Raw genomic sequence first — 25,263 nt, forward strand, 5'->3', positions numbered from 1 at the left:
CTCAAGCGATTCTGCTACCCCAAGCTTGGGAGTAGCTGGGGCTACAGGTGCATGCCACCACGCCTGGCTAATATATTTTTATTTTTTGTAGAGACGGGGTCTCACTTTGTTGCCCAGGTTGGTCCTGAACTCCTGGGCTTGATCAATCCTCTCGCCTTGCCTTCCAAAGTGCTGGGATGACAGGCATAAACCACCACACCCAACCTATACGCCTATCTATAAAGTTTTCCAACTTCACATATATCACGAACATCTCTTCTGCCCTAAATTTATGCTTACACCATCATTTTTATGTACTGTATGGTATTACATTATGAATTTAATGAAACCTTGACCTTTGGGGTTTTTTGAAGTGTTTACTGGTTTATGAGATGTTTAATGAAACATTGAACCTCAAATGCAAATACCGATTGAGAGGAGTATCCCGTATCTGGATTAGTTGGGACTGGAAGTGTTTTGGATTTTGAAATGTTTGCTTTATACCTACTAGTCAGGCATCCTAATCTGAAAATTCAGAATTCAAAATACTTCCGTGTGCATTTCCTTTTAGCATCTCCAGATGTTGAATTTTGGCGATTTCAGATTTTTGGATTAGAGATATTCATCTGGATTCTTCTGGGGAGGAACCATAATGCCTTTGCTCTCAGTAGTAACTGGTTCTCATCGTTTCCTGAGCCCTTTCAATCTTCTTTTTTTCTCAATTCTAAAGCTCTCCCTGACAAGTAATTTTACAACTAGTACCCATGATTCACAGTTTTTCATTAAGAAAATTGTTTAAGTCCAACTTGGTTTGTTCTCACAAGTTTGAAAAATTGGAATATTTTCAGTTTTTTTTTTTCGTTTTCCCCTCTAGTGGAGTTGAACAGTTCACTATACTTTTTAAATAGATTGTAGTCACGTAAGTCATAGCCCACCCTTTTCTTCCCCTTAGAAGATTCTCAATTATTTTTACTTTTTCTGTTGAGCCTTTTTTTTTTCTTTTTTCTTTTTTCTTTTTTACTATTTGTGGGTAGAAAACATTTATTAAATAATTTTTTTTTTTTTTTTTTTTTTTTTTGACGGAGGAGTCTTGCTCTGTCACCCAGGCTGGAGTGCAGTGGCACAATCTTGGCTCACTGCAGCCTCTGCCTCCTGGGTCAAGCGATTCTCCTGCCTCAGCCTCCCGAGTGGCTGGGTCTACGGGCACACGCCACCATGCCCAGCTAATTTTTGTATTTTAGTAGTTATGGGGTTTCACCATGTTGGCCAGGCTGGTCCCAAACTCATGACCTCAAGTGATCCACCTGCCTTGGCCTCCCAAAGTGCTGGGATTACAGGCACGAGCCACCACGCCCAGTCTCAAATAAATGTTTTCACTTTTTCCTGGACTCTCTAAACTCCACATCTCTCAAGATATCAAGCCACAGCGTGGGCTGCAGTGTAATGGGGTGACCTCCGCTCATCAGAGTTGATGGCCTTAGAGTCTTTCATGCCCTTTTCTGTATTTTGCCTTTTTGTTTTTTAAGTCAGTATTGCATTTTCTGATTTTTCTTGATAGGACCTTGCTAAGAAGTACTCTGACAAACTAGAATGCTGTGAAAATGAAGTAGAAAAGATGATAGAAGAAATACGTTGCAAGGCAATTGAGCGTGGAACAGGAAATGAAAATTATAGAACAACAGGAATTGCTACAATCGAGGTGTTTTTACCACCAAGACTAAAAAAAGTGAGTAATTTCCCTAAATTTGAGTAGGCGTTAATGTCTGGTTAGTGATGTGATCAAATAAATTGTTGTTTTTTGGAAGGTTACAATCCGAAGTTAGAATTCTTTTAAGTGACTTTACATATTGAACAATTTATCAACTTAAAAGTTAATGTTACAGATTCTTAAACTGGAACATTCCCAAGGTAGGCTTTTAGAGACCCTCTTGGGCCTCTCAAACGCCACAGAGCTGTATGTCACATTCTGATCCTTTCTAGAGTGCGAATGTTGAGAAGTAATGGGGAATAAAGGACTCCCAAGTTTCCTAGGTGCCTGTGCAGGAGGACACAGCACAGAAGGCTTCATCCTTTTCCTGTTCCAGTAGAGGTCAGAGGGCAGTCCGCCGAGTGCTCAAGCAGGGCCCAGGAGATCTGGGTGGGGTCACCTCCTGTCATTGCCATGGCCAGGTGGTTTGCATCTACAAATGTCACTGTGGCAAGGCACCCAGAGTCTCTTGGGACTGATCAGCGCCAGCACTCTTAGAAGAAATGAGTATAGGGTCCAGCCCTACTGGGTCTGTGGGTTTTTCTCCTCATGTGTGGAGACAACAGGTCGTAGAAATAAAGACCCAAGACAAAGAGATAGAAGAAAAGACAGCTGGGCCCAGGGGACCACTACCACCTAGACGTGGAGACCGGTAGTGGCCCCGAATGCCTGGCTGTGCTGTTATTTATTGGATACAAGGCAAAAGGGGCAGGGTAAGCACTGTGAGTCATCTCCAGTGATTGATAAGGTCACGGGAGTCACGTGTCCACCGGACAGGACAGGCCACCCTTTTAGGTAGCCGAGGCAGAGAGAGAGAGGACAGCTTACGTCATTATTTCTTCTATGCTTTTCTCAGAAAGATCAAAGACGTTAATACGTTCACTAATTCTGCTACTGCTATCTGAAGGCAGAGCCACATGTACAGAGCAGAACATGAAAGTGAAACAGGAGTGTGACCACTGAAGCACAGCATCACAGGATGGCTGTGGGCGGGCCTGACTAATGTCAGGCCTTCCACAAGAGGTGGTGGAGCAGACTCTTCTCTGACTCCCCCAGGGAAAGGCTTCCTTTCCCTATCTGCTAAGTAACGGGTGCCTTCCCAGGCACTGGCGCTACCGCTAGACCAAGGTCTGCTAAGTAACAGGGGCCTTCCCAGGCACTGGAGTTACTGCTAGACCAGGGAGCCCTCTAGTGGCCCTGTCCAGGCATAACAGAGGGCTCACACTCTTGTCTTCTGGTCGCTTCTCACTGTGTCCCTTCAGCTCCTATCTCTGTATGGCCTGGTTTTTCCCAGGTTGTAATTGTAGAGCAAAGATTATTATAATATTGAAATAAAGAGTAATACTACAAACTAATAATTAATGATATTCATATATAATCTATAATCTATTTCTAGTATAACTATTCTTATTCTATATATTTTCTTTATTATACTGGAACAGCTTGTGCCCTCGGGCTCTTGCCTGGGCACCTGGGCACCGCCCACATATATATTAATATGTAAAACCTCATACATGAATGGTCATAGCAACACTATTCAGTAGCTGAGAGATGGAAATAGTCCAAATGTCCATCAACAGATGAAGGGATAGATAAATGTGGTCTATTCATATGACGGAAAACTATTCACAATGCAAAGGAATTAAGTGCTGATGCGTCCATAGCGTGGGTGCACCTGAAAACATGATACTTAGGGAAGAAGCCAGACACAAAAGACCACGTACTGCGTGATCCCATTTATAGGAAATGTCCAGAACAGGCAAATCTGTAGCAGCAGAAAATAGATTAGTGGTTGCTAGGGGCTGGGGGGCAAAGGGGAGTGAATGGGGTACAGGCCATGGTGTTTCTTTGAGGGATGGTGGAAATGTTCTGAAATGGTAAAGACGTCCAGCCTTGTGAGAGAGGCCCCTCTGAGTAGCCCTGCCTGGTGGTGCCACGCTGCCGCCCCCTTGAGGATGTGCAGGTCACAGGGTCAGCCTGTGCTGGGTTATGTTCAGTAGACTTCTAGGCAGGCAGCGTTTTAGTTCTTTTTTTTTTTAATTTTTTTATTTTTGAGACGGAGTCTCGCTCTGTCACCCGGGCTGGAGTGCAGTGGCCAGATCTCAGCTCACTGCAAGCTCCGCCTCCCGGGTTTACGCCATTCTCCTGCCTCAGCCTCCCAAGTAGCTGGGACTACAGGCGCCCGCCACCTCGCCCGGCTAGCTTTTTTGTATTTTTTTAGTAGAGACGGGGTTTCACCGTGTTCGCCAGGATGGTCTCGAACTCCTGACCTTGTGATCTGCCCGTCTTGGCCTCCCAAAGTGCTGGGATTACAGGCTTGAGCCACCGCGCCCGGCCAGCGTTTTAGTTCTTAACGGTGAGCTAAGTTTATATCCTCTGCCGTCAGCTTTTCTGATTTCACAGGATAATCTCTCCAAAGTGTGTTAAATTCAAGTACACTTTACTTTGTCTTATTTTTAACAGGATAGGAAAAACTTGTTGGAGACCCGATTGCTCATCACTGGGAGAGAACTGAGGTCCAAGTGAGTATTTGTGTGCTCTGTGTCCTAGGTGCTCTGGGCCTTTTTGTATTGGCTCATTTGATCCTCTGTGAGCGTCCTCTTAAGATAGGTAGGGCAGGCATTATCCTCATTTTATAGAAGAGGAAATTGAGGCTTTGAGGTTGAAGGACTTATTAGAGCTGATACTGGTAGGTAAGTGGCAAAGTGAGGGCTCAAGACTTGCAAACACTATTTCCTGGTGTAACTTCCGAGCAGGTGGGAACTCCATGCCCATCACATGGTAGGCACTGGGTGCATGTTTGAATGAGTGAGTGAGTGATATAAACAGGAGACACCTGGTACTCACTAGCTCATCAGTTTTGAATTATTATTTTTTTCCCTAATGCACCAGTAGCTTGCTATGACCTTCAGCATGGTGTTTTATCTGATTTCAGGCTGTTGGCCCATCTGTAAAACACACACACACACACACACACACACACACACACACACACACTTGTCTGCCACATACTAGTGAAATCCTAACTTTGAGATCTAGTGGGTTATTTCATCTCCTTATAGGTTTTAAAATGGTGTTGGGAGCACCTCCAGGGTTAGCTAGCGGGTGTATTTCTTCAGCTGATTTTTCTCATTTCCTTCATTGGTCTACATCAGGACTGTTAGGGGTGGATTCAGGAAATGGCATTCAACACACATGCGTAGAAGATCCTGTGGATCAGCCCCCGTTATGGGCTCCTCCAAGGAGACCACAGAAGGTATAGGGGGTGGATTTTCTCTGGATGTGCAGCTAGGGCTTCCTGTTCACATGGATCTAGGGCATTGTGGTCTCCACCGCCTGAGGAAACAAGTAGTAAAACAGAGTTTAAAAAGGACCTTGTCTCCTACAGTTTCAAATAGCCATCTAGTAAGATGGCTTTGTTGTGATGTTTGTGAGTCAGTCAGGTGAAATCCTGGGTGTTTCTGATAAAATGTATAAAATAGCTATCATGATTAAAGCCTTCTTTTAAAAAAATACTTATTTTTAGAGATGGGATCTTGCTCTGTCACCCAAGCTGAAGCACAGTGGCATGAATATAGCTCACTGCAACCTCAAACTCGGGTTCAAGCAATCCTCCTACCCAAGCCTCTCAAGCAGCTAGGGCCACAGGCATGGGCTACCAGGCCTGGCTAATTTTAAAACATTTTTTGTAGAGATAGGATATCTGTGTTGCCCAAGCTGGTCTTGAATTCCTTCCTGGGCTCAAGCCATCCTCCCACCTTGGCCTCCCAGGGTGTTGGGATTACAGGTGTGAGCCACTGGGCCTGGCTAAAGTCTTTTTAATGAATAATACATAACAATTTTGTTTTCCTACAGTTTTCACTGGTTTTATTTTACAGAATAGCTGAAACCTTTGGATTTCAAGAAAATTATATCAAAATTGTCATAAATAAGAAGCAACTACAACTAGGTATGTATGGCAAAGTATGCATAATTTTTCAATGAACCAAATATAGAAATAATGACTTCCCTTTTTTTCTCACTGGCTTTTCAACAGTTTGTAGCTTTATTCCAATTATAATCCAAAACTGATTTAGAAGTTTACTAAAATAAAAATGTAAAGCAGAAAATAGCTTTTCCAATAGATATTTATTGTCTGCTCTATGATAGTGGGAAGAAAGACACTCATTACAGCTTAGATAAAATGTTACAGAATGGAACATGAGGTGTGCTGAGTGTAAGATGCCAGTTCCAGCAAATCCTTCTTGAGCGAGAAGAGCGAAGGCTCTGTGAGGACAGTGGGGAGACCATGGTGGCGTGCGTTCCAGACGGAAAGCCTTATGTCAGAGCACTATGGTGTGAATTTGAGAAACTGAGGAAGGTCCAGCGTGGCTGTGTGTGGAGAGTGAGGGGAGGGGAGTGCTTTTTAAGGATGGAGGGGCAGGCAGAGGCCATACTGAATACCCAGGAGACATTTGGCATTGTCTGGAGACATTTTTGGTGGTTATAACTTGGTGACGGGGGAGGTTGTGCTGCTGTCGTTTAGTGGGTGGAGGCTGGGGATGCTGCTGGATGTGCAACGCCCAGAACAGGCCCACAACACAGACTTGCCCAGCCCAAGATGTCAGTAGCACAGCTGTTGGAAAACGAGAAACTAGATGACCTTACTCAGTGTTAGTACATTTCTCCTAAGAGAAATGGAAAGACATCTATGCTGCGGAGTGATACACAATGCTGTTTGTATTTTAGAAAGGTCACGTAGTACAGGAATGTATTTGAAGGTGGCATGAGTTGACTTGAGGAGACCAGTTAGCTATTGCAGCAATCCATACAAGCCCTGTAGCCCACTGGTTTTCAGTGCGTTCCTGTGGCCTCGAGAATGAAGTTCACAATTCTTAGCTTGATCTAAGATAGCCCTTCACAGCTTACCCAGCCTTCCTTTCCAGTGTTGTCTCTAGCAATTTCCCATTGTCTATTTTACATGTCATGGATATCTTTTCACTGTTGCCTCATCCCTCTGTTAATTCTGTTTGTGGCATCCTTCATTGGACAGAAATCCTTGATTTTGGTGTCATCAAATCCATTGCCTATGATTTGTGTTTTGTTGAAGTCCTTTCCCTAACCCCAGGGCCACAAGGATAGTCGACATTTTCTTGAATATTAGCTTAATCTAAAAGAGGTCCTCAGTCTGTCCAGAGTCCCCCTTTCTATATAAAGTCTAAGGGTTCCTTTATTTTTCTTCCTATATAATTCATTAAATAGTCTATCTTTTCCCCAATGATTGGTGGTGACCCTTTTTGGGGGTCCCTGTTTCTATACTTTCTGTTCTTCCTAGTCACCTGTGGTTTTTTTTGTTTTTTTTTTTATTACTGTGGCTTTGTTGTAGTCTTAAAATCTGGTGACCTCCCCCAACCCTTGCCTTTTTTTTTTTTTTTTTTTTTTTAATCAAGATGGCTTAACCACTGATGGACCTTTATTTTATGTATTAATGTTAGAAAGGTTGTCATATTTCTCAAAAGAAAATCCAGCTACAATTTTCCAGAAATGTATTTACATTTGTGTTTTTAGTTCACAATATTGTTTTGTTATTTTAAAATCTGTTTGCATCTATGTTTACCCTTTTTTATTTTGTTTTTTGCATCTTTGACATAATTTTTGTTAGATTTGTGTATTTGGCTAATTTATTCATGGAGCCAGCTTTTGATTTTGTTACTGTTTTCTTTCATTCTGTTTCATTGATTTCTGCCCTTTATTTCCAATTTATGTATGAGGAAACTGAGTCCTAGAAGACAGGTAGTTTATTCAGGGCCACAGAGTTAAAACGGTAGATGGAGCCCATAGTCTTTGCTTTTATTTATTTATTTAGAGATAGGGTCTCTATCTGTCACCCAGGCTGGAGTGTGGTGGTGCGATTGCAGCTCACTGCAGCCTCCACCTCCCAGGTGCAAGCAATCCTCCCACCTCGGCTTCCCACTGAGTAGCTAGGACCACAGGTGCGCACCACCATGCCAGGCTAATGTTTTATTTTCTGTGGAGACGGGGTCCACGTGTTGCCCAGGCTGGTCTTGAACTCCTGGGCTCAAGCGATCTACCTGCCTCAGCCTGCCAAAGTACTGAGGTGACAGGTGTGAACCACCACGCCCTGCTGGTCTTTGCCTTTAACCATGGCAGCAGGCTGCAGTACAGCTTCCTGTTTGTAGCTGTGAATTGGCTTTGTTATTTTACCAACTAGAGAGTAGGAGAGGTGTGTTATACTTTCTCATTTTCCATTGATATTGTCTAGCACAGTGTTCTCCCTGTAGTAGATTATCAAATATTTGTTGCTTTGATCTGGTCTTAGGCTGAGAATAAAGAAGATTAGAAATGATGAATTTAGTTGATTCTGTTGTCGCTAGCTGATTTTAACCACTGCTTAACAGTGACATACTTACAAGCAAAGGTAGGCATATTTTTACCAATTATGCGGTGTGACGGTATGCAGGATTAAGAATTCCATTTTGTCCAGGAGCGAGGGCTGATGTCTGTAACCCAGCACTTTGTGAGGCTGAGGTGGGAGGATCACTTGAGCCCAGGAGTCCAAGACAAGCCTGGGCAACATAGTGAGACCTCATCACTGTGAAAAATACAAAAATTAGCTGGATATGGCCGGGTGTGGTGGCTCATGCCTGTAATCCCAGCACTTTGGGAGGCCGAGGCGGGTGGATCACAAGGTCAGGAGATCGAGACCATGGTGAAACCCCGTCTCTACTAAAAATACAAAAAATTAGCCGGGCACGGTGGCGGGCACCTGTAGTCCCAGCTACTCAGGAGGCTGAGGCAGGAGAATGGCGTGAACCCGGCAGGTGGAGCTTGCAGGGGGCTGAGATCGCACCACTGCACTCCAGCCTGGGGGACGGAGCAAGACTCAGTCTCAAAAAAAAAAAAAAAAAAAAAATTAGCTGGATGTGGTGGCATGGGCCTGTAGTCCCAGCTCCTCGGGAGGCTGAGGTGGGAGACTTGCTTGAGCCCAGGAGATGAAGGCTGCGGGGAGCCATGATCGTGTCACTGCACTCCAGCCTGGGTGACAGAGTGAGACCTTGTCTCAAAAATAAAAACAATTCCATTTAACATAGAAAATGGACTGTTACCTGGTAAGCTTAATGGCTTTTTAAAGTAATAGGCGATTCTGATTTTATAGGGAAAACCCTTGAAGAACAAGGCGTGGCTCACAATGTCAAAGCGATGGTGCTTGAACTAAAACAGTCTGAAGAGGATGTGAGGAAAAACTTCCAGTTAGAGGAAGAGGAACAAAACGAGGCTGAACTCAAAGAGAAACAAATTCAGAGGACCAAGAGAGGACTAGAAATACTGGCACAGAGAGGTACCGAGAGCACTGGGCTTGTCACCCACTCAGACGCTTAGGGGCAGCACTGATCACACACCTGGGGGTTCACGGCTCTCACTGAGTTTCACCTCAACAGTCTAACATTTTTAAGGTCGTTATCATCACAGCTGTTTAACACTGAGTTAATGGAGGTCCTTTTGGTTTTGTTACAGCTGCTGAGACGGTGGTGGATCCAGAAATGACACCATACTTAGACATAGCTAACCAGACAGGCAGATCGATCAGAATTCCCGCATCAGAAAGAAAAGTAAGTACTCTGAGAATGTGTGGCCTGTCCTTAGATTTGTTGTCAGGGCAGGGGTGGTTTTTTAGTTACTTTATGTTGGAAGTGTTGTAAAGGGTTGGAAACAGTGCTCCATCTCCAGCCTTGTAAACAGAAAATGTCACCATGTGGTGAGCACTGGCATCCAGTGGGCCTCACCCTGTGCTTTTCAGTGCATTAGTACAAAATGTCATACCTCACCATCCTGGAGCAGTGACTTTCAACATACCTGAGGACACGGCCCACTGCCTTCAGTGCACACAGCTTCCTGTGGCAGTGCTTTTCGTCTAGTTTATTTTACTAGAGGACCATGTCTCCTAAGGGATGGATCAGAATAAGGGCAAGGAAACTGTGTGGTTTGGGAAAAGTCCACAGGTGATTCTGACATCTCTCCCCTGTTTCCTCATACCCTTTCCCTGTTCTATAATTTGGAATAGGTAAGCGGGGGTTTAATGTTAAACATATCTGTGGGGTTTTCGTTTACTTTATTTGGTTTTTGAAAAGTAATATGCTTTTAATATAATTTGTTTTATTATATTTTAAAGTGATGTTTTTTAAATTCATATTTTTTCCTAGGCCCTTATGTTAGCTATGGGATATCATGAGAAGGGCAGAGCTTTCCTGAAAAGAAAAGAATATGGAATAGCCTTGCCATGTCTGTTGGACGCTGACAAATATTTCTGGTAGGCGCTTTTGTACTTGGTGAATACCAGCTTTAAGGAAGATGGCCCAGACTATACAGAGCACCCTGCCATGCCCTTGAGACTGCAGACTTTCGTCTACGACAGTGGTTAATGTAAAAGAGTAGTTATGGTGTAGACTGGTGAATTTCTTTTTCCCTTTGTATTTCTAATTGACTTTTCCTCCCTGTAAAGAAAAGAATTTTCAAGCAGGTAGGATATCCTCTCTTCTTTTGTACATGTGCTATGTTGCTAGTTAGAACTTTCCATTATAAAGTTTCCTGTCAGCTTGTCACCTAATGGTTTTGGGGTACTATTGATGATTACTCCTCAAATCCATTGTTTAAGAGCTGTATGATGGTGATATTATTCCTTCCGCACTTATTATTACTTTTTTTGAGATACAGTCTCACTCTGTCACCCAGGCTGGAGTACAGTGGCACCATCTCAGCTCACTGCAACCTCCATCTCCTGGGCTGGAGTGATCCTCCCACCTCAGCCTCCCAAGTAGCTGGGATCACAGGTGCACATCACCATGCCCAGATAATTTTTTTGTATTTGTTGTAGAGATGAGGTTTCACTATGTTGCCCAGGTTAGTCTCAAACTCCTGGGCTCAAGTGATCCATCCACCACAGCCTCTCAAAGTGCTGGTATTACAGGTGTGAGCCACTGTGTCTGCCTTTATTTTTTTTTTTTTTTTTAATTATAGAGATGGGGTCTCCCTGTGTTGCTCAGGCTGGTCTTGGACTCCTGGACTCATGTGATCCTCCCGCCTTGGTCTCCCAAAGTGCTGGGATTACAGGTGTGAGCCACCGCACCTGGCTTCCCTTCTGCATTTATTGTTGGAATTCTGAAAAAAATTTTTTTTGCTCATCAGTTATTTTATATGTGAAGGTACAATTTGTATAGGAAAGATAGAATAAAATACTTTGTTCCTTTCTCCTTATTTTCTTGCTTTCAAAATAAATGAGTTCCTTCACTATCACCCTCCAAAGGTGACCAAAGAGGTTTCTTTTTCTTTTCATTTTCTTAAGTATCATTATTAACTCATGGATTTAAAACATTTGATGTGTTTCAAACTTCTGTGCTTAAATTGGTCATCGCTGGCTGGCAGGCAGCCCCTGTGTTTTTTTGACTCAACCCTGCTAGTCTTTGCAGTCTCTGATTTCTGGAATCCAAAGATACTCCAGGCTCATCTTGGGCATTTAACGCCCCAGACCAGGAATCAGCAATTTCCCAAGGAGTCCTGGTTCCTCTTCATGGGAAATGGTACTAAGAGACTGTGATGCAGACGTATTCAACATTTGAAAAGTAGACTTGATTTTTTGAAAATGGTCAAAAGTTAACAAATTTAGTGTTAACTTCTTTTCTGTTTTGGTGCATTCCCAAGATAATACTGTATACTCCCAGAAGATGAATGCAAATATTTGTAGTTTTCCATTGGTCAGTGCCTTTGGGTTCTAAGTGAACAAGTCTCAACTTTAACATACACAGAGAAGGGACTGGGAGGGGAGGGGCCGGGCTGGGAATAGTGAGAATGAGGGCTGGTGGGTGCCTGTTTCTGAAAGGATGTTAGTTTCATTCTCTTCTGCAAACAGTGCAGAGTAAACAGGCTGTAAATTAGGTCCTAAAAATTTAAGTAGATTTTTCATTCCCTTCCATAGTTGTTTCTCATTTTTTATTATGGAAAATTTCAAATAGACATAAAAATAAAAATTAGTATAATGAGCTTCCATATACACTCATAATCGAGCTTCAGCAGTTATAAAGACATGGTTGATCTTCATACATCTGTGTGAGCCTCTCTCAATCTTTTTACCCTGGACAAATCCTTGAAATAATTTTTAGGTCTCAGGGAACCACTGAATAAAAATTTTGCTACATCTTCAGTTCATGGTACATTACCATGTTCGGTAAGTAGTAGATACAATAATGAAATAATAATTGTCAATGTCTTTCTAAGTAGAGAAAGTTATTTGTTTTCTGGGCATCTGTTAATCCTGGCCAACTTGTTAGCATATTTTTTGTGTGTGTGATTTCTCCCTTTTCATAAACGAAATCAGCAGTAATGCAAGCCAAATAGACTGCAGATGGAGGAAACTTCAGTTTTTCCATTTCCTTTTCCATTTGATTTTTCCCCCCTAACTTCTCCAAGTAATCTAGAAGTTCTGTCACAACTTCCTACCATATGTCTTGGAGTATGGTATGTAGTATGATCAAGAATAGTTTCTTTCCCCAAATAGTATGAAACAGTGACTTCCTGGCAGTGCAGAACGGTGACCCTGGGGTGGGGAAACATGAGGGGAGCTCAGTGCCTGGAGAAGTTTCAGGCTACGGGGCAGGGAGGGCGGCAAACCCAGGCAGAGCCTTGTGCTCCCTGGAGTTCAGGACATGGAGCGGGGCGTGCAGGAGGCCAAGGAGGTGAGAGGAGCGAGCTGCCGGAGAGGGGATGTCAGCTTCAGAGGAGCCTTTGAGTCTTCTGCTCAGCGATGATCAGCACATGTGTGTGAGGAAACCACCCAGGGCTGGGCAAGGTACCACATGAAAGAAGCAGGGAATAATCCCCAGAGTTCCTACAAGGCCAGGAATAGTTCATATTCCCACCAGCCAGAGTGGAGAATTTGGTAGTCACAGGGCATCAAATGGAATCTTCAGAAAGGTGTTGCCTCAGTACTAGGGCATAATTTGGTCCCACTTAACAAAGCTTAAAAGCTAGTTCTCAACAGTACCCTTAACTTACTGTTTTGAAATAGGTGCATCCCTAACAAACTGCAATCATTTAGCAACTCAAAAATATCAAGCATCCACTGAAAAATTAGTAGGTATGCAAAGAAACAAGCAAATGCAAGCTATAACAAGCAGAAAAATCAGTCAGTAGCAACAGATCCAGAAGTGACACCGAAGATAGAATTCGTAGACAAGGACATTAAAACAGTGACTGTAATCCACATGCTCAAGAAGGCAGAGGAACAATTGAACATGTCAGATGAAGACACGGGAGACATTCAGAAGAGCCAAACCAGAGCGTAAGAGAGAAAAAGTACAACACATAAGATGAAAAGTACATTAGGTGGGACGAACTGCGAAATAGCCGCTATAGAAGAGAAGATTAGTAAATGTTAACTAAGGCAATAGAAACTATCTGAGAAAACAGAAAAGACTGAAAAGAAGATAAAATGAACAGAGCATCTGCAAGCTGTGGAACAATTTCAGGCAGCCTAAAATGCATGTAATTGGAGTCCCTGGAAAGGGAGGCATGTGGGACAGAAAAAATACTTGAAGAAAAAAATGGCCATAATTTTTCCCAGTTTGATGAAAACTATAAACCCCCAGATGCAATCACTTTAATGAACCCCAAGTACAAGAAATACCAGAAAAAAAAAAAACTATAGCACACTATAATCCAATTCCTTAAAACCAGTAATAAAATTGAAAATGACTTTTTAGCCAATCTTTCTTGAAAAAAGTTAGGTAAGTTTGGCTTTTGGTTTTTTTTTCAGACGGAGTCTCACTCTGTCGCCCAGGCTGGAGGGTAGTGGCACAATCTTGGCTTACTGCAATCTCTGCCCACTGCAACCTCTGCCTCCTGGGTTCAAGCGATTCTCCTGCCTCAGTCTCTCAAATAGCTGGGATTACCGGCGCCCACCACCACTGCCGGCTAATTTTTGTATTTTTAGTAGAGACGGGGTTTCACTATGTTGGCCAGGCTGGTCTTGAACTTCCGACGTCAGGTGATCCGCCCGCTTTGGCCTCCCAAAGTGTTGGGATTACAGGTGTGAGCCACTGCGCCTGGCCAGGCTTACCTTTCTTGAAATTAGTATCTTTCTTTCTTTAACATGAAAATTTTAGACTGGGCACAGTGGCTCACACCAGTAATCCCAGCACTTTGGGAGGCCGAGGTGGGCAGATCACAAGGTCAGGAGATCAGACCTTTTCGGCTAACGCAGTGAAACCCCGACTCTACTAAAAATACAAAAAATTAGCCGGGCGTGGAGGTGGGCGCCTGTAGTCCCAGCTACAGGGGAGGCTGAGGCTGGATAATGGCGTGAACCCGGGAGGCGGAGCTTGCAGTGAGCCGAGATTGCGCCACTGCGCTCCAGCCTGGACCACAGAGCGAGACTCTGTCTCAAAAAAAAAAAAAAAAAAAAATCTGTGAGACAAACATAATAAATTTCTGTTAAATAACTGACTTAAGCTCAAATGGGATTTAATTTTTGTTGTTGTTTTTGAGACGGAGTCTTGCACTGTCGCCCAGGCTGGAGTGCAATGGCGCGATCTCCGCTCACTGCAACCTCGGCCTCTTGGGTTCAAGCAATTCTCCCACCTCAGCCTCCCAAGTAGCTGGGATTATAGGCGTCCGCCATCATGCCCAGCTAATTTTTGTAGACATGGGGTTTCACCATGTTGGCCAGGCTGGTCTTGAATTCCTGACCTCAGGTGATCTGCCCGCCTCGGCCTCCTAAAGTCCTGGGATTACAGGCATGAGCCACTGTGCCTGGCCAGGATTTTATTTTATTTTTTGAAAGCTAGGCTCAGTAGATTTTATTTAAATAAATGTTGTACGTTTATTTTAATATTGTCAGCATGAAAATGTATCAACAGTGCTGAATATTAATGCTACTAAAATTGTAAACCAAAGTAGTGTTAATAAAAGTATACTCTAAATTAAATTTTTTATTTTTATAGTTTTTGACAGTCTCTGTGTTGCTTAGGCTGGTCGCAAACTCCTGGGTTCAAGTGATTTTTCTACCTCAGCCTCCCAAAGTGCTGGGATTACAGGTGTGAGCCACCACGCCCGGCCTTCTAAATTCCATTTATACCAGGCTTTAAGAAACCACTTTTCCCCAAGCAAATGATCAGGTTTAAATATAGTTTTATATATAATAATGTGTTGATTTCTCAAAACTGTAAGGATGACATGTACCCCTCTGAGACCTCTGCTTTGGTTTTTTTGTGTGTTTGTTCATTTTGTTGGTTTTTCTCTCTCTCTCTCTCTTTTTTTTTTTTTTTTTTTTTTTTGGCTGCACAAATAAATACTCGATCCTGGGTCCAACTTGAGATAAGTGCATATTGATTTTATTTTTAACTGACATGAGGCCATTTCTGTCCATGCTCCTGATGCTTAGTAAAGCATAAATGAGCCTGTTAAAGCAACATGCAGGAGATGGAGAAGTTCGGCCACATGCCCATTGCTTTCCTGTGAGTGGCAGGAGAGTCTTCTGTCACAGGAACCAGAATGTGTCCAGAGCCAGGAAATCTCACCGTGCCTGTGAGATCAGACCACAATCCACAAAGCGCTGCTTTTTCTAAGTCAAGTTCTCAGGCTGAGCAGTAAATTTGGAGAAAGTACCCCTCACCCAGCTCCACATCTGTGTGTCTGCGTGCACATGTGTGTGTAAAATATGGTGTATATGTTCTCAAACATTCACAAAATTCGAAATGTTGAGAGAGGTGAAAATCAGTGTAAAAATACTGCCGTGATACATTTTTCTTGCTGCACCCCCAAATGGACTGTCTACACGGGTCCTCTTTAGGAGACTACTGTTTTAAAGGGCAAATGACAAAATAAAAGTCCTTTTGGTTTTTTTTTTTTTTTTTTTTTATTCCACGCATATTTTGATAGGCAGGACAGGAAGCTTGAGGCTATGTGGATTTTGTAGTTTTATACAAGAGCAGTCTTATTTTTAGTAGAACACCAATGAACACAAAGATATAAAACCTTGTTCATATACAATGTGTGGTTCCAAATGTTCTTATTGAAGACTTGAGACCTAGATTGGCACTAGGAATTTTTAACGTAATCATAACTTAAAATCAGTCACTTTGATGGCTGCCTTTGCCAGCACTTCTTTTGGAGCACGCTGACTTCTGTTGCTCTCTTTCTTGCCTTCTCTGCGCCTGGGTTCAGCCTGCTGCCACGGATAGAGTCTCCTTTTGCCTGCACACAGGCCCTCAGAAATCAGCTGGGCCGTTAGAGCCTGGCGCTTTCTGGATTGATTTTCCCCCAGCTTGAATGTGGTTGAACATGAATGTCTTGTCCGAGCCTTCATCAGCCGAGGCATTCATAATACGTAGGGATTTTTTTGGCGTCTTTAAAGAAGCGGTGTTCAGCCCTGGCTGTAGGTTAGACTCACCTGGGGAGACTCTGGCAATATAACAACCAGGCCCAACCCCCAGAGATTTCTATTATGTTTGGTCTAGGTGGGATCAATGATTCTTAAAGAAAGAAAGGGGGCCGGGCTCGGTGGCTCAAGCCTGTAATCCCAGCACTTTGGGAGGCCGAGACGGGCGGATCACGAGGTCAGGAGATCAAGACCATCCTGGCTAACACGGTGAAACCCTGTCTCTACTAACAATACAAAAAACTAGCTGGGCGAGGTGGCGGGCGCCTGTAGTCCCAGCTACTCGGGAGGCTGAGGCAGGAGAATGGCGGGAACCCGGGAGGCGGAGCTTGCAGTGAGCTGAGATCCCGCCGCTGCACTCCAGCCTGGGCGACAGAGCGAGACTCCGTCTCAAAAAAAAAAAAAGAAAAAAAAAGAAAGAAAGAACCAACGAATGTTGCTCTGGTCCAGGTGATGCTAATTTGCAGTCAGGATTGGAAGTCACAGTTTTAAAGCATGGTCTTCCCAGTATTTGCTGAGGGTCTCGAAAACAGTGGTCCTGGGTTCTCCTTCCTGTCAAGGGACTGCATGTGTGTCCTGGGGCAAGTGGTGGTAAGCTTTGATTCCTAAGCCCTGATTTCTCTTTTTTTCCCCCATTAGAAGGATGAGTTTATAAATACAGCTCCCTTCCTAAACATTAGGATCTCTCTTTTAGAGCAGTCAGCTTTTGAACATATACCAAGAACTGGGAAAGAATTCCAGTAATTCAGAAAAAGGTTTCAAATGCTACAAATGTTTCAAATGCTGCTTGGCAATGATGTCATTTTCCTTCTCTTTCCAGTGAGTGCTGCAGAGAGCTGCTGGACACAGTGGATAACTATGCCGTCCTCCAGCTGGATATAGTGTGGTGTTACTTCCGCCTGGAACAACTGGAATGTCTTGATGATGCAGAAAAAAAATTAAACTTGGCCCAGAAATGCTTTAAAAATTGTTATGGAGAAAATCATCAGAGACTGGTCCACATAAAAGTATGTTCCTGGAATTCATTTTATGTCTTGTTGAGTCCATTTCTAGCATTTGTGTTTATTCCTGTTAAAGTATTTGAACTACTGCCACAAGGTGATTTCATTTTGATAGTAGTATATGCAGTATACTCTTCTTAACCTATATATTTATAAAGTGTTCAATGTTTTACAAATCTGGCTGTCTCTTTTAGTGTGGGAGCATTTAGCCCAAAGCAACACAGTTTGCTAGTCATAGAACCCCACCAGTGATCACCCTGACCAGGAGAGAGCTGCAGACTTCTTTATATGGGTAGAGTCTAATTTGCAAGATGTAAATGCAGAAAATAGACATTTCAGCAGTAACAGTTAGAGTGAATGAGTCCCAGCTCAAGAGCTCTGGCTCGAGTAAGGATTGTTCTGATTTCCACAAGTCATCACAATCCTGCTGATGTAGATTCTCTTATACCGGGTTTGGATTTCTGCATACTTCTCTGCTGACCAGGAGGGCCACTGTGCTGCATATCTTGCGCGTCTGGGGCGCTGCGCGTCTGGAGGAATGTCGTCGTAGCGCAGGGGATGGGGAAGAAGGGGCTTCACTTTTGCCATCAGTCCTAGTGAAGCCACGGACGTTTTAATACTACCATGTTGCCCCTCTGGAGACCAAGGGAATTACAGATGTGAGTATTATACGCCTGTAATTAGAAATAAGGCAACTTTGTCCTTTTTTTCTTCAATAATTTTAGGGAAATTGTGGGAAAGAGAAAGTACTGTTTCTAAGACTCTACTTACTTCAAGGTATCCGAAACTATCACAGTGGAAATGATGTAGAGGCTTGTGAGTATCTTAACAAGGTAAGAAAATAAAGTTGTAACCGTTTTCACCTCCTTTTAAAAAACACTCCCGGAAGTTAAGGATTTTAACTTAGTAGTTTGTGACTTGTGAGAAACATGCCTGTGCTTTCTCCGTGCACAGGAGATGTTGAACCAGAAACATATTTGTATTTGTTAGAGTACAGCCAGATGCTGTAATAAGGAGACTTCAAAAAGACAGTGACTTTAATTGGATAGAAGTTTATGGCTCACTCATCTTGCAGTCTGGAGGTGAGCGGGGCCAAAGCAGTGAGCAGCCTGCCAGCCTCAGCGAGGCGTCCCAGGTTGCTCCTGTCAGTGCCTCTTCCAGCCAGCAGAGGGGGCAAGAGAGCGTCCAGAGCAGGCCACTTGAGAGATGGCCCAGCAGCTGCACCCAGCACTGTGGCTGCATGCCATTGACCTCGACTTCACCACCTGGCTACACCCAGCTGCACGGGAGGGTGAGAAATGCCACATGCACAGCTCAAATTCAGGGGCTTTTGTTGTAGAAAAAAAGTGGATACCAGTCACTTCCACAACACCTAGCCTCTTTCCTGGTGTTGTGCTGAGGCTGTGTAATGTGAGTAGAGAGAGTGTTGGTCTCTTTCCATTTGTACTTGTTAATAACAGGCCTAGTTTAGAGATTTTATCCAAAATCTGATGCCCTTTAATTCACATTGGGCACAATCTAATTTCTTTTAGGCTTTAACTTTGTATTAAGCTTTAAGTATTGCTATGGTTACATGATTCTTACATTTCTCCCTGTCTCCAGGCACGTCAGCTCTTGAAAGAGCTATACATTGATCCATCAAAAGTGGACAATTTGTTGCAGTTGGGATTTACTGCCCAGGAAGCCCGGCTTGGCCTGAGGGCGTGTGATGGGAATGTGGATCATGCGGCCACTCATATTACCAACCGCAGAGAGGTACCCACTTTCACAATGCCCTAGCTCTCTTAGGTATGAAAGAACAAAAAAAGATAGTCCCACAGGAGGTGTTAATAACAAGGAACTCTTTATTACTCCAGATTGGGAAGGAAGAAGAAACTTTTTTTTTTGAGACAGAGTCTCACTTTGTCGTCCAGGCTGGAGTGCAGTGGTGCGATCTTGGCTCACTGCAATCTCCCCCTCCTGGGTTCAAGCAATTCTCGTGCCTCAGCCTCCTGAGTAGCTGGGATTACAGGTGCCCGCCACCACACCCAGCTAATTTTTGTATTTTTAGTAGAGACGGGTTTCGCCATGTTGGCCAGGCTGGTCTCAAACTCCTGACCTCAAGTGATGAGCTTACCTCAGTTTCCCAAAGTCCTGGGATTATAGGTGTCGGCCACCGTGCCCGGCTGAAACTTGTCTTTTTCAATTGGATCATTTTTCTCATGCCGCAGTCTCCTTAGTTTTGTTTCCTGCTGTGGTGGCAAACAGTCCCCTTTCTCTCTTTAACACCATAGTGTATTTCTGGAAGTCATTTTAAAAACAGAAAACTGTTTTTTCATGAGGTCTTTATTAAAGTTGGGGATTGCATCCTTGCCTAGAAACATAAGTCAAATCATAGAAACAAGTTGGATTATATTATGAAAGCACAGGTTAAAAAACTATAATCATTTGAAACAATTAAGTACATTAAAGAAGACCTTAGGATTTTGGAGTTGGAAGGATCCTTATTCTATCCAGTATGTCCTGCAGTAAAATAACTGAGGCCTAGAGGGAGATCATGGTGGAATATTAGCAGGAGAACCATTTTTCTTCTTTTGCCAAAACAAGAAGTTGGTACTACATTATCTCACAGGCCCTTTCTAGCTGTAAACTCCAGCCACAGAAGTCTCTAGAATCCTCACATGTATGTTACCTCGTTTCCCTTTTTGCTAAACACTAGGATAATCCCGAAGGAGAAAAACAGCCTCAGGGGTATTTGGATGGGAGCAGGAAAGCCCCGTGGTTGTTTGCCTACATGATGCCAGAGAGGGAGTGGGTTCGTGGGTTGATTCCATGGTGAGCAGTCCCAGGGCTGCTTGGGTTTCTCCTTTTACAACACAAGCTGTGGTCATTACCTTTCTCTCTTGCCTAGTCCAATCGTGGTCCTTTGGGTCTTGCTATAGAAGTCAATGAGTAGGTAAAGGCAGAGACTTTGAAAAGCTGAGTTCTTTTTTTTTTTTTTTTTCCAAGACAGTATCACTCTGTCACCCAGGCTGGAGTGCAGTGGTGTGATCACAGCAACCTCCGCCTCCCAGGTTCAAGTGATTCTTCTGCCTTAGTCTCCTGAGTAGCTGGGATTACAGGTGCCCGCCACCATGCCCAGCTTTACTTTTTGTAGTTTTAGTAGAGATGGGGTTTCACCATTTTGGCCAGGCTGGTCTCGAACTCCTGACCTCAAGTGATCTGCCCACCTTGGCCTCCCAAAGTGCTGGGATTGCAGGTGTGAGCCACTGCGATGGGCTAAAAAGTTGAGTTCTGTGTGTTTGAGTTTTACATGGTCTAATTAAGTACTAACAGAAAAACGAACATTGCTGATACTGATTTGTTGCTTTACTATTACTCCACTACCAGTAAGATTTTATTAGCATCTGGAAAGCTAGTGTTTTAAAATGAGATCATTTGGAAAACAATTCTCATCAGTGTATGAGACTATAGTTCATAAAACATTTGTCACACTCATGTCATTCACTTCTGCCTGTGACCACCCGAGAGGCCATAGGACAGATACTTCTCATCTTACACACGGGAAGAGCTGTAGCTCAGAGGCAGTCTTTTAAAGCATAGTGGAGTCACATCACTTGTACATTTCTGAAGTTAAAAGCCCTTGGAGAAAATGCAAATAAAAAACAACAGTGTGTATAGTGCAGTTGATCCTGCTCCCTCTTCCACCCAATGGGTGTTATTAGTTAGGATGCTTTTGGCTGAAAGCAACAACAACAGAAAAAAACCAGAATTGCCTAAACATCAAAAAAACGGATGTGACGGGATTTATTGGCCTGTTTACTCGTAAAAAGTCCAGCAGTAGAGTAGGTCTCAGGGTCAGGTGATTCAGTGGTTACTGATGTCACTGAGGACCTGAGGTCTGTCTCTCTATCCCACCCCCCACCCCATGTCATCAGTGTCATCCAGTCACACCAAGGGCCATAATCTCTGTCCCAGAATCCTCAGAGAAAATCCTGAGCTTCTTGTGATTGAGAAGCCTTGAACCTGTTCTCACTGAGGCTGGAGGAATGCCAAGACTGATTGGCTCGGGCCTGTGGCAAGAGGTAGAGGGTCGCCACCTTAGCCCATTCAGGGGCCACCTGGGGAGCTGGAGCAGCCTCCCACACTTCTGGGAGGGGTAGAATGGGTGCTGGAAAGACAAGAACAATGTCCCACAGAAAGTGAGCTCCTATTGGAGCTTTAGATGAGCGAGAGAAAGCTGCTGCCCACAGAGTTCCAGCATTCTAGGTATGGGCATCTAACTGAGCTGAATGTAAATTCTTTGTTTTCGTTTGGGACAGAGTCTTGCTCTGTTGTCCAGGCTGGAGTGCAGTGGCATGATTATGGCTCACTGCAACCTTGATCTTCTGGGCTCCAATGATCCTCCTGCCAAGAGCTCTTGGCTAATTTTTGTTTTTATTTTTTGTAGAAATGGGGTCTCACCATGTTGCCCAGGCCAGTCTCAAACTTCTGGGTTCAAGCAATCCTCCCACCTTGGCCTCCCAATGTGCTGGGATTACAGGTGTGAGCCACTGCACCCAGCCTTTAATATATAATTTTAAAAGTTTATATTTTTTGTGCAACATGGCCCTGAGTACAGACCCGTTTCTCATCTGGCAAAAAGCAACAGCTGTAGAAACAGAGATCACAGATCATGTTTCAGTATGGCCAGACTGTGAGAGGCAGCCTTCCTAAGAGGTGGTCCCAGCTGCTTGGGACCATACAATGCCTCTCTCTTGAAATCTGATTCTACTGAACTGTAGCCACTTCAGTGCGGTACTGTCATTGATTTGATCTACTTTATCTTTCTAACTCATCTTAGTATAAAGAGAAATATATCAGAAAATAATTTTCTCACGTGTGTTTGCATGATTAAAAGGAAACAGACTAAGACATTTGTAATGAAAGGCAACGTTCTTCGAAGCTCCCAGTTGATGTGAGGTCTGTGGTAGGAAATGCCCAGGTCGGCTGGCTGGCAGTGTCCTTCTCTGTGCTTGGATGTTAGGCGTGCTTCTTAGCCTGTTGGAATATAAATGGAAGAAACTGTATTGAAAGCAGAGGATGGGACCAGTAAAGGCATTTTATGTGGAGTGTAAGTGTGAATAAAAGTGCAAATGTGAGTGGCATGAAAGACTCCTGCTGGCGTGCGTGGTTGGGGTGGTGTGGCAGGATAAGGTCAGTTTGGAAGCATTGCTGGGGCTAGGGAGTGGGAGCCCTGAGTAGCATAATAAGGAGCTGGTGCCTCAGTGTGGGGAGGTGGTCGGGAGCTGCTGTGGGCTTTTAGGTAGGTGACTGGAATGACGGAGCCCACTGCGCTGTGCAGCGGGGCTGGAGCTGGGGGAGACTGGCCGCTGAGAGGTAGAGCATGTAACGGGGGCATGAGACAGGCCTGGTGCAGCTGGTTTCTCGGGGTGCAGAGAGGCACCCATGTACACCAACTAGGGGAGGTTCTCCCGTGACAGAGACAGGCCATGAGTCTACAGATATCTTCATCCCTGGAGATGTTTCCAGCAGCCACTCTGCTCTGCCTGCTCCTACCGTGGTGCTGTGGAGTCTGGTTCCACGATGATGGTGCTTTTGTTTTCCTAAGAGATGAGGCCACTTTCTTGCTGTGGGGAAAACGCAGGGAGGTGCCTGTTGCCTGGGCTGGGGGGGAGGCAGGAGCAGGTCTCTGGAAGGAGGGGAGTCTGTTTTCTCCCCCGTCCTCACTGCTGCTGATGGTGGAGCTGCTCTCCCTGGGAGAATGTGGCAGTCACTTAGCTTTGTTGAAAGCTTTCTGTCTCCTTGTTGGGAAAATAATGAGGTTGGATTAAATTCCTGGTTTTCAAACTTGCTTTGTTGTTGTTTTTAAGCAGCAAAATCCCCTTTTTAAATGACATGTTTATGGGCATACTAGTTTACAAAATAAGCTGGAACCCTCCTGATTGGCCCTGGGTGGGAGAGGCGAAGAAACTAGAACCCTCTGCAGCTGCCTTGTGCTCCTGCAGCAATAGCAGGCAACTCTGAGAAACAGGGTTGAGAACCAAGAGGTTAGATGAACTTTGTCCCTTGGGCATTCTGTGGGTACTGAATGGAATGACAGGCCTCAGAAGGCCCTGGAGTCCTTGCTCCCCAAGCTGTGGTGGGTGGGTCATCAACCTTGACATTGCCCAGGAGCCCCGATGCCACATCACATTTGAACTTGAGTCCGTGGGCGATTCATCAAAGGCTGGAAGGCCTTCCCACCACATGCAGGAAGCTCTTCTGCCCAGTTCCTAGAAGAGAATCCATGCACCTCACGCCTGCGACCTCTGCAGTGGGAGTGCGCTGGGTTGGGCGAGTGGCCCATCCTGATGCCGGATGGCAGGGCTCATGAGGCACCTCCTTCCTGCCCCACGGGTGTCTCACTTCCACTGCCTGCCCTCAGAAGCAGCACTTCCACCACCCCTCTGCCTCTGTGGCACCTCTGCCATTTGGCTGGGTGAGGAGAGGTAGACAGAGGTCCCGCTGTGCTTTGCTTTGGTTTTTTGGCTTTGCCTGGAAACCCCGAGAATCCTGCAGAGCGCAGACTGAGATGCTGTGAAATCTCAGTCCCTAACTTGGGATGGGACTTTGCTGTTTTCCTAAAGGAATTGGCCCAAATAAGGGAGGAGGAAAAAGAGAAGAAAAGACGCCGCCTCGAGAACATCAGGTGTCTGAAAAGGATGGGCTACTCCACGCACGCAGCCCAGCGGGCGCTCCATGCAGCCAGCGGGAACCTGGACGAGGCCCTGAAGGTAGCCGCTCCCTCGGGGCCTCTGACCTTGTCTTTGAGCAGTGGGTCCTGCCCAGAGCTCCCTCCATGGCTCTCGGGCGTCCTCCCAGGCTCACTCCTATGGGCTGCCCCGTCATCAGATCTGAAGGGCAGCTTTCTCCTGGGCTCCAGCCTGGACAGAAGCCATGTGAGGCCCCATGAGGCCCCATGCTCAGTGCCTGGCCCAGGCCTGGCTCCAGAACATGGTGTCTGTCCACACCAGCAGAGTCCACAGGCCAGGACTTTATATAGGGTTTCTGTGTGCAGCAGAGTGTAGTGTAAACAGGCAGTTTCCATAGCAGAAAAAGAGAATGGTAATTCAACTTGTAGTATAATTGTTTGGCATTAAAATTTTAAATGTAAGTATCTAGTTTTATTTATTTAGTCCATAGTACATGTTGGCAAAGGGGGAGCTTTTCAGAGAACCCCTCAGGAGTGACAGCAGGTTGGGATCCAAAGAGCAGTGACCTTACCTGGGCCACTTCCTTCCCTGTGTTGGAGAAGCAGATCGAATCCTCAGTAGGGCAGGTGCTGAATCCTCAGTAGGGCAGGTGCTGAATCCTCAGTAGGGCAGGTGCTGTGCTGTGTCTCAGCAGCTTGGTATGGACGCACCCTCTGCCCTCTCAGCCCCGCAGCTCGGTGAGAGACAAACTCAGAGCACACGTGGTGGGGAGTCCCCAGGGGTGCACGGGAGGCAGGGGGCTGGCTGCATGGAGGCAGCAGTCCAGGCAGAGCTGGGGCAGCATGGCAGGCAGGAGGCGGAGTGGTAGGAGCTAGCTTAGGTTGTGTGCGTGCTGGGGGCGGGGCTGGGGGGCAGAGATGGGGGTGGAGGCAGGTGGAGGGCAGGGCAGGTGTACTCATTTGCCCTGCTGAGGCGGGTGTGGGTGCAGCAGGCATGGGGGGTTCACCCTGCCTTTGTCTCTTATCCCTGCCCTGTTCCCTGGAAGGCTCCACAAGTCAGTACTTTTGTTATGATGTATATGTATATTTAACATATACGTTAAATTTTAAAATTGTATTTGAATATCTAGTTTGATGTTTTTGTGCTGGAGAAATGTTAAGAGGTGGGAAATTCTGAACATCCGAAGGGACCGATGGGTCTCAAAGTGGACTGGAATTATATGAGTAGCACATAAATACCTCCAGCCAACAGAGAAGTACTGAGTGTTGGAAAGGAAAGTCTCCACAGAGTCTTTAAGATTACGTATTGTGTGATGAAGAAATCAAGGGTCAAAAGAACTCTACTACCTGCCTGATATTTGAAGTCTAGAGGGCACGACACTTTCAAAGATCAATCAGGCAGCCCTGAGCTGCTTAAGAGACCTTTCTGTCTGTA

At 44.8% G+C, this 25,263-nt stretch overlaps 1 protein-coding gene across 2 annotated transcripts in view; it reads left to right on the forward strand.

Annotated features, from left to right (window-relative positions):
* NUB1 (negative regulator of ubiquitin like proteins 1) overlaps positions 1-25,263 on the forward strand; it is a 33,628-nt gene that overhangs the window by 5,504 nt on the left and 2,861 nt on the right. For both annotated transcript variants that reach the window (XM_023225342.1, XM_023225343.2), the window contains exons 3-12: positions 1,538-1,705; positions 4,190-4,248; positions 5,605-5,675; positions 8,883-9,065; positions 9,242-9,336; positions 9,928-10,034; positions 16,975-17,161; positions 17,881-17,988; positions 18,758-18,910; positions 23,764-23,910. In XM_023225342.1, coding sequence (XP_023081110.1) covers positions 1,538-1,705; positions 4,190-4,248; positions 5,605-5,675; positions 8,883-9,065; positions 9,242-9,336; positions 9,928-10,034; positions 16,975-17,161; positions 17,881-17,988; positions 18,758-18,910; positions 23,764-23,910 — 1,278 coding nt within the window. The remainder of the gene's footprint in view (positions 1-1,537; positions 1,706-4,189; positions 4,249-5,604; positions 5,676-8,882; positions 9,066-9,241; positions 9,337-9,927; positions 10,035-16,974; positions 17,162-17,880; positions 17,989-18,757; positions 18,911-23,763; positions 23,911-25,263) is intronic.

The sequence above is a fragment of the Piliocolobus tephrosceles genome, chromosome 8, assembly GCF_002776525.5.
Source record: "Piliocolobus tephrosceles isolate RC106 chromosome 8, ASM277652v3, whole genome shotgun sequence".
NCBI classification, from domain to species: domain Eukaryota; kingdom Metazoa; phylum Chordata; class Mammalia; order Primates; family Cercopithecidae; genus Piliocolobus; species Piliocolobus tephrosceles.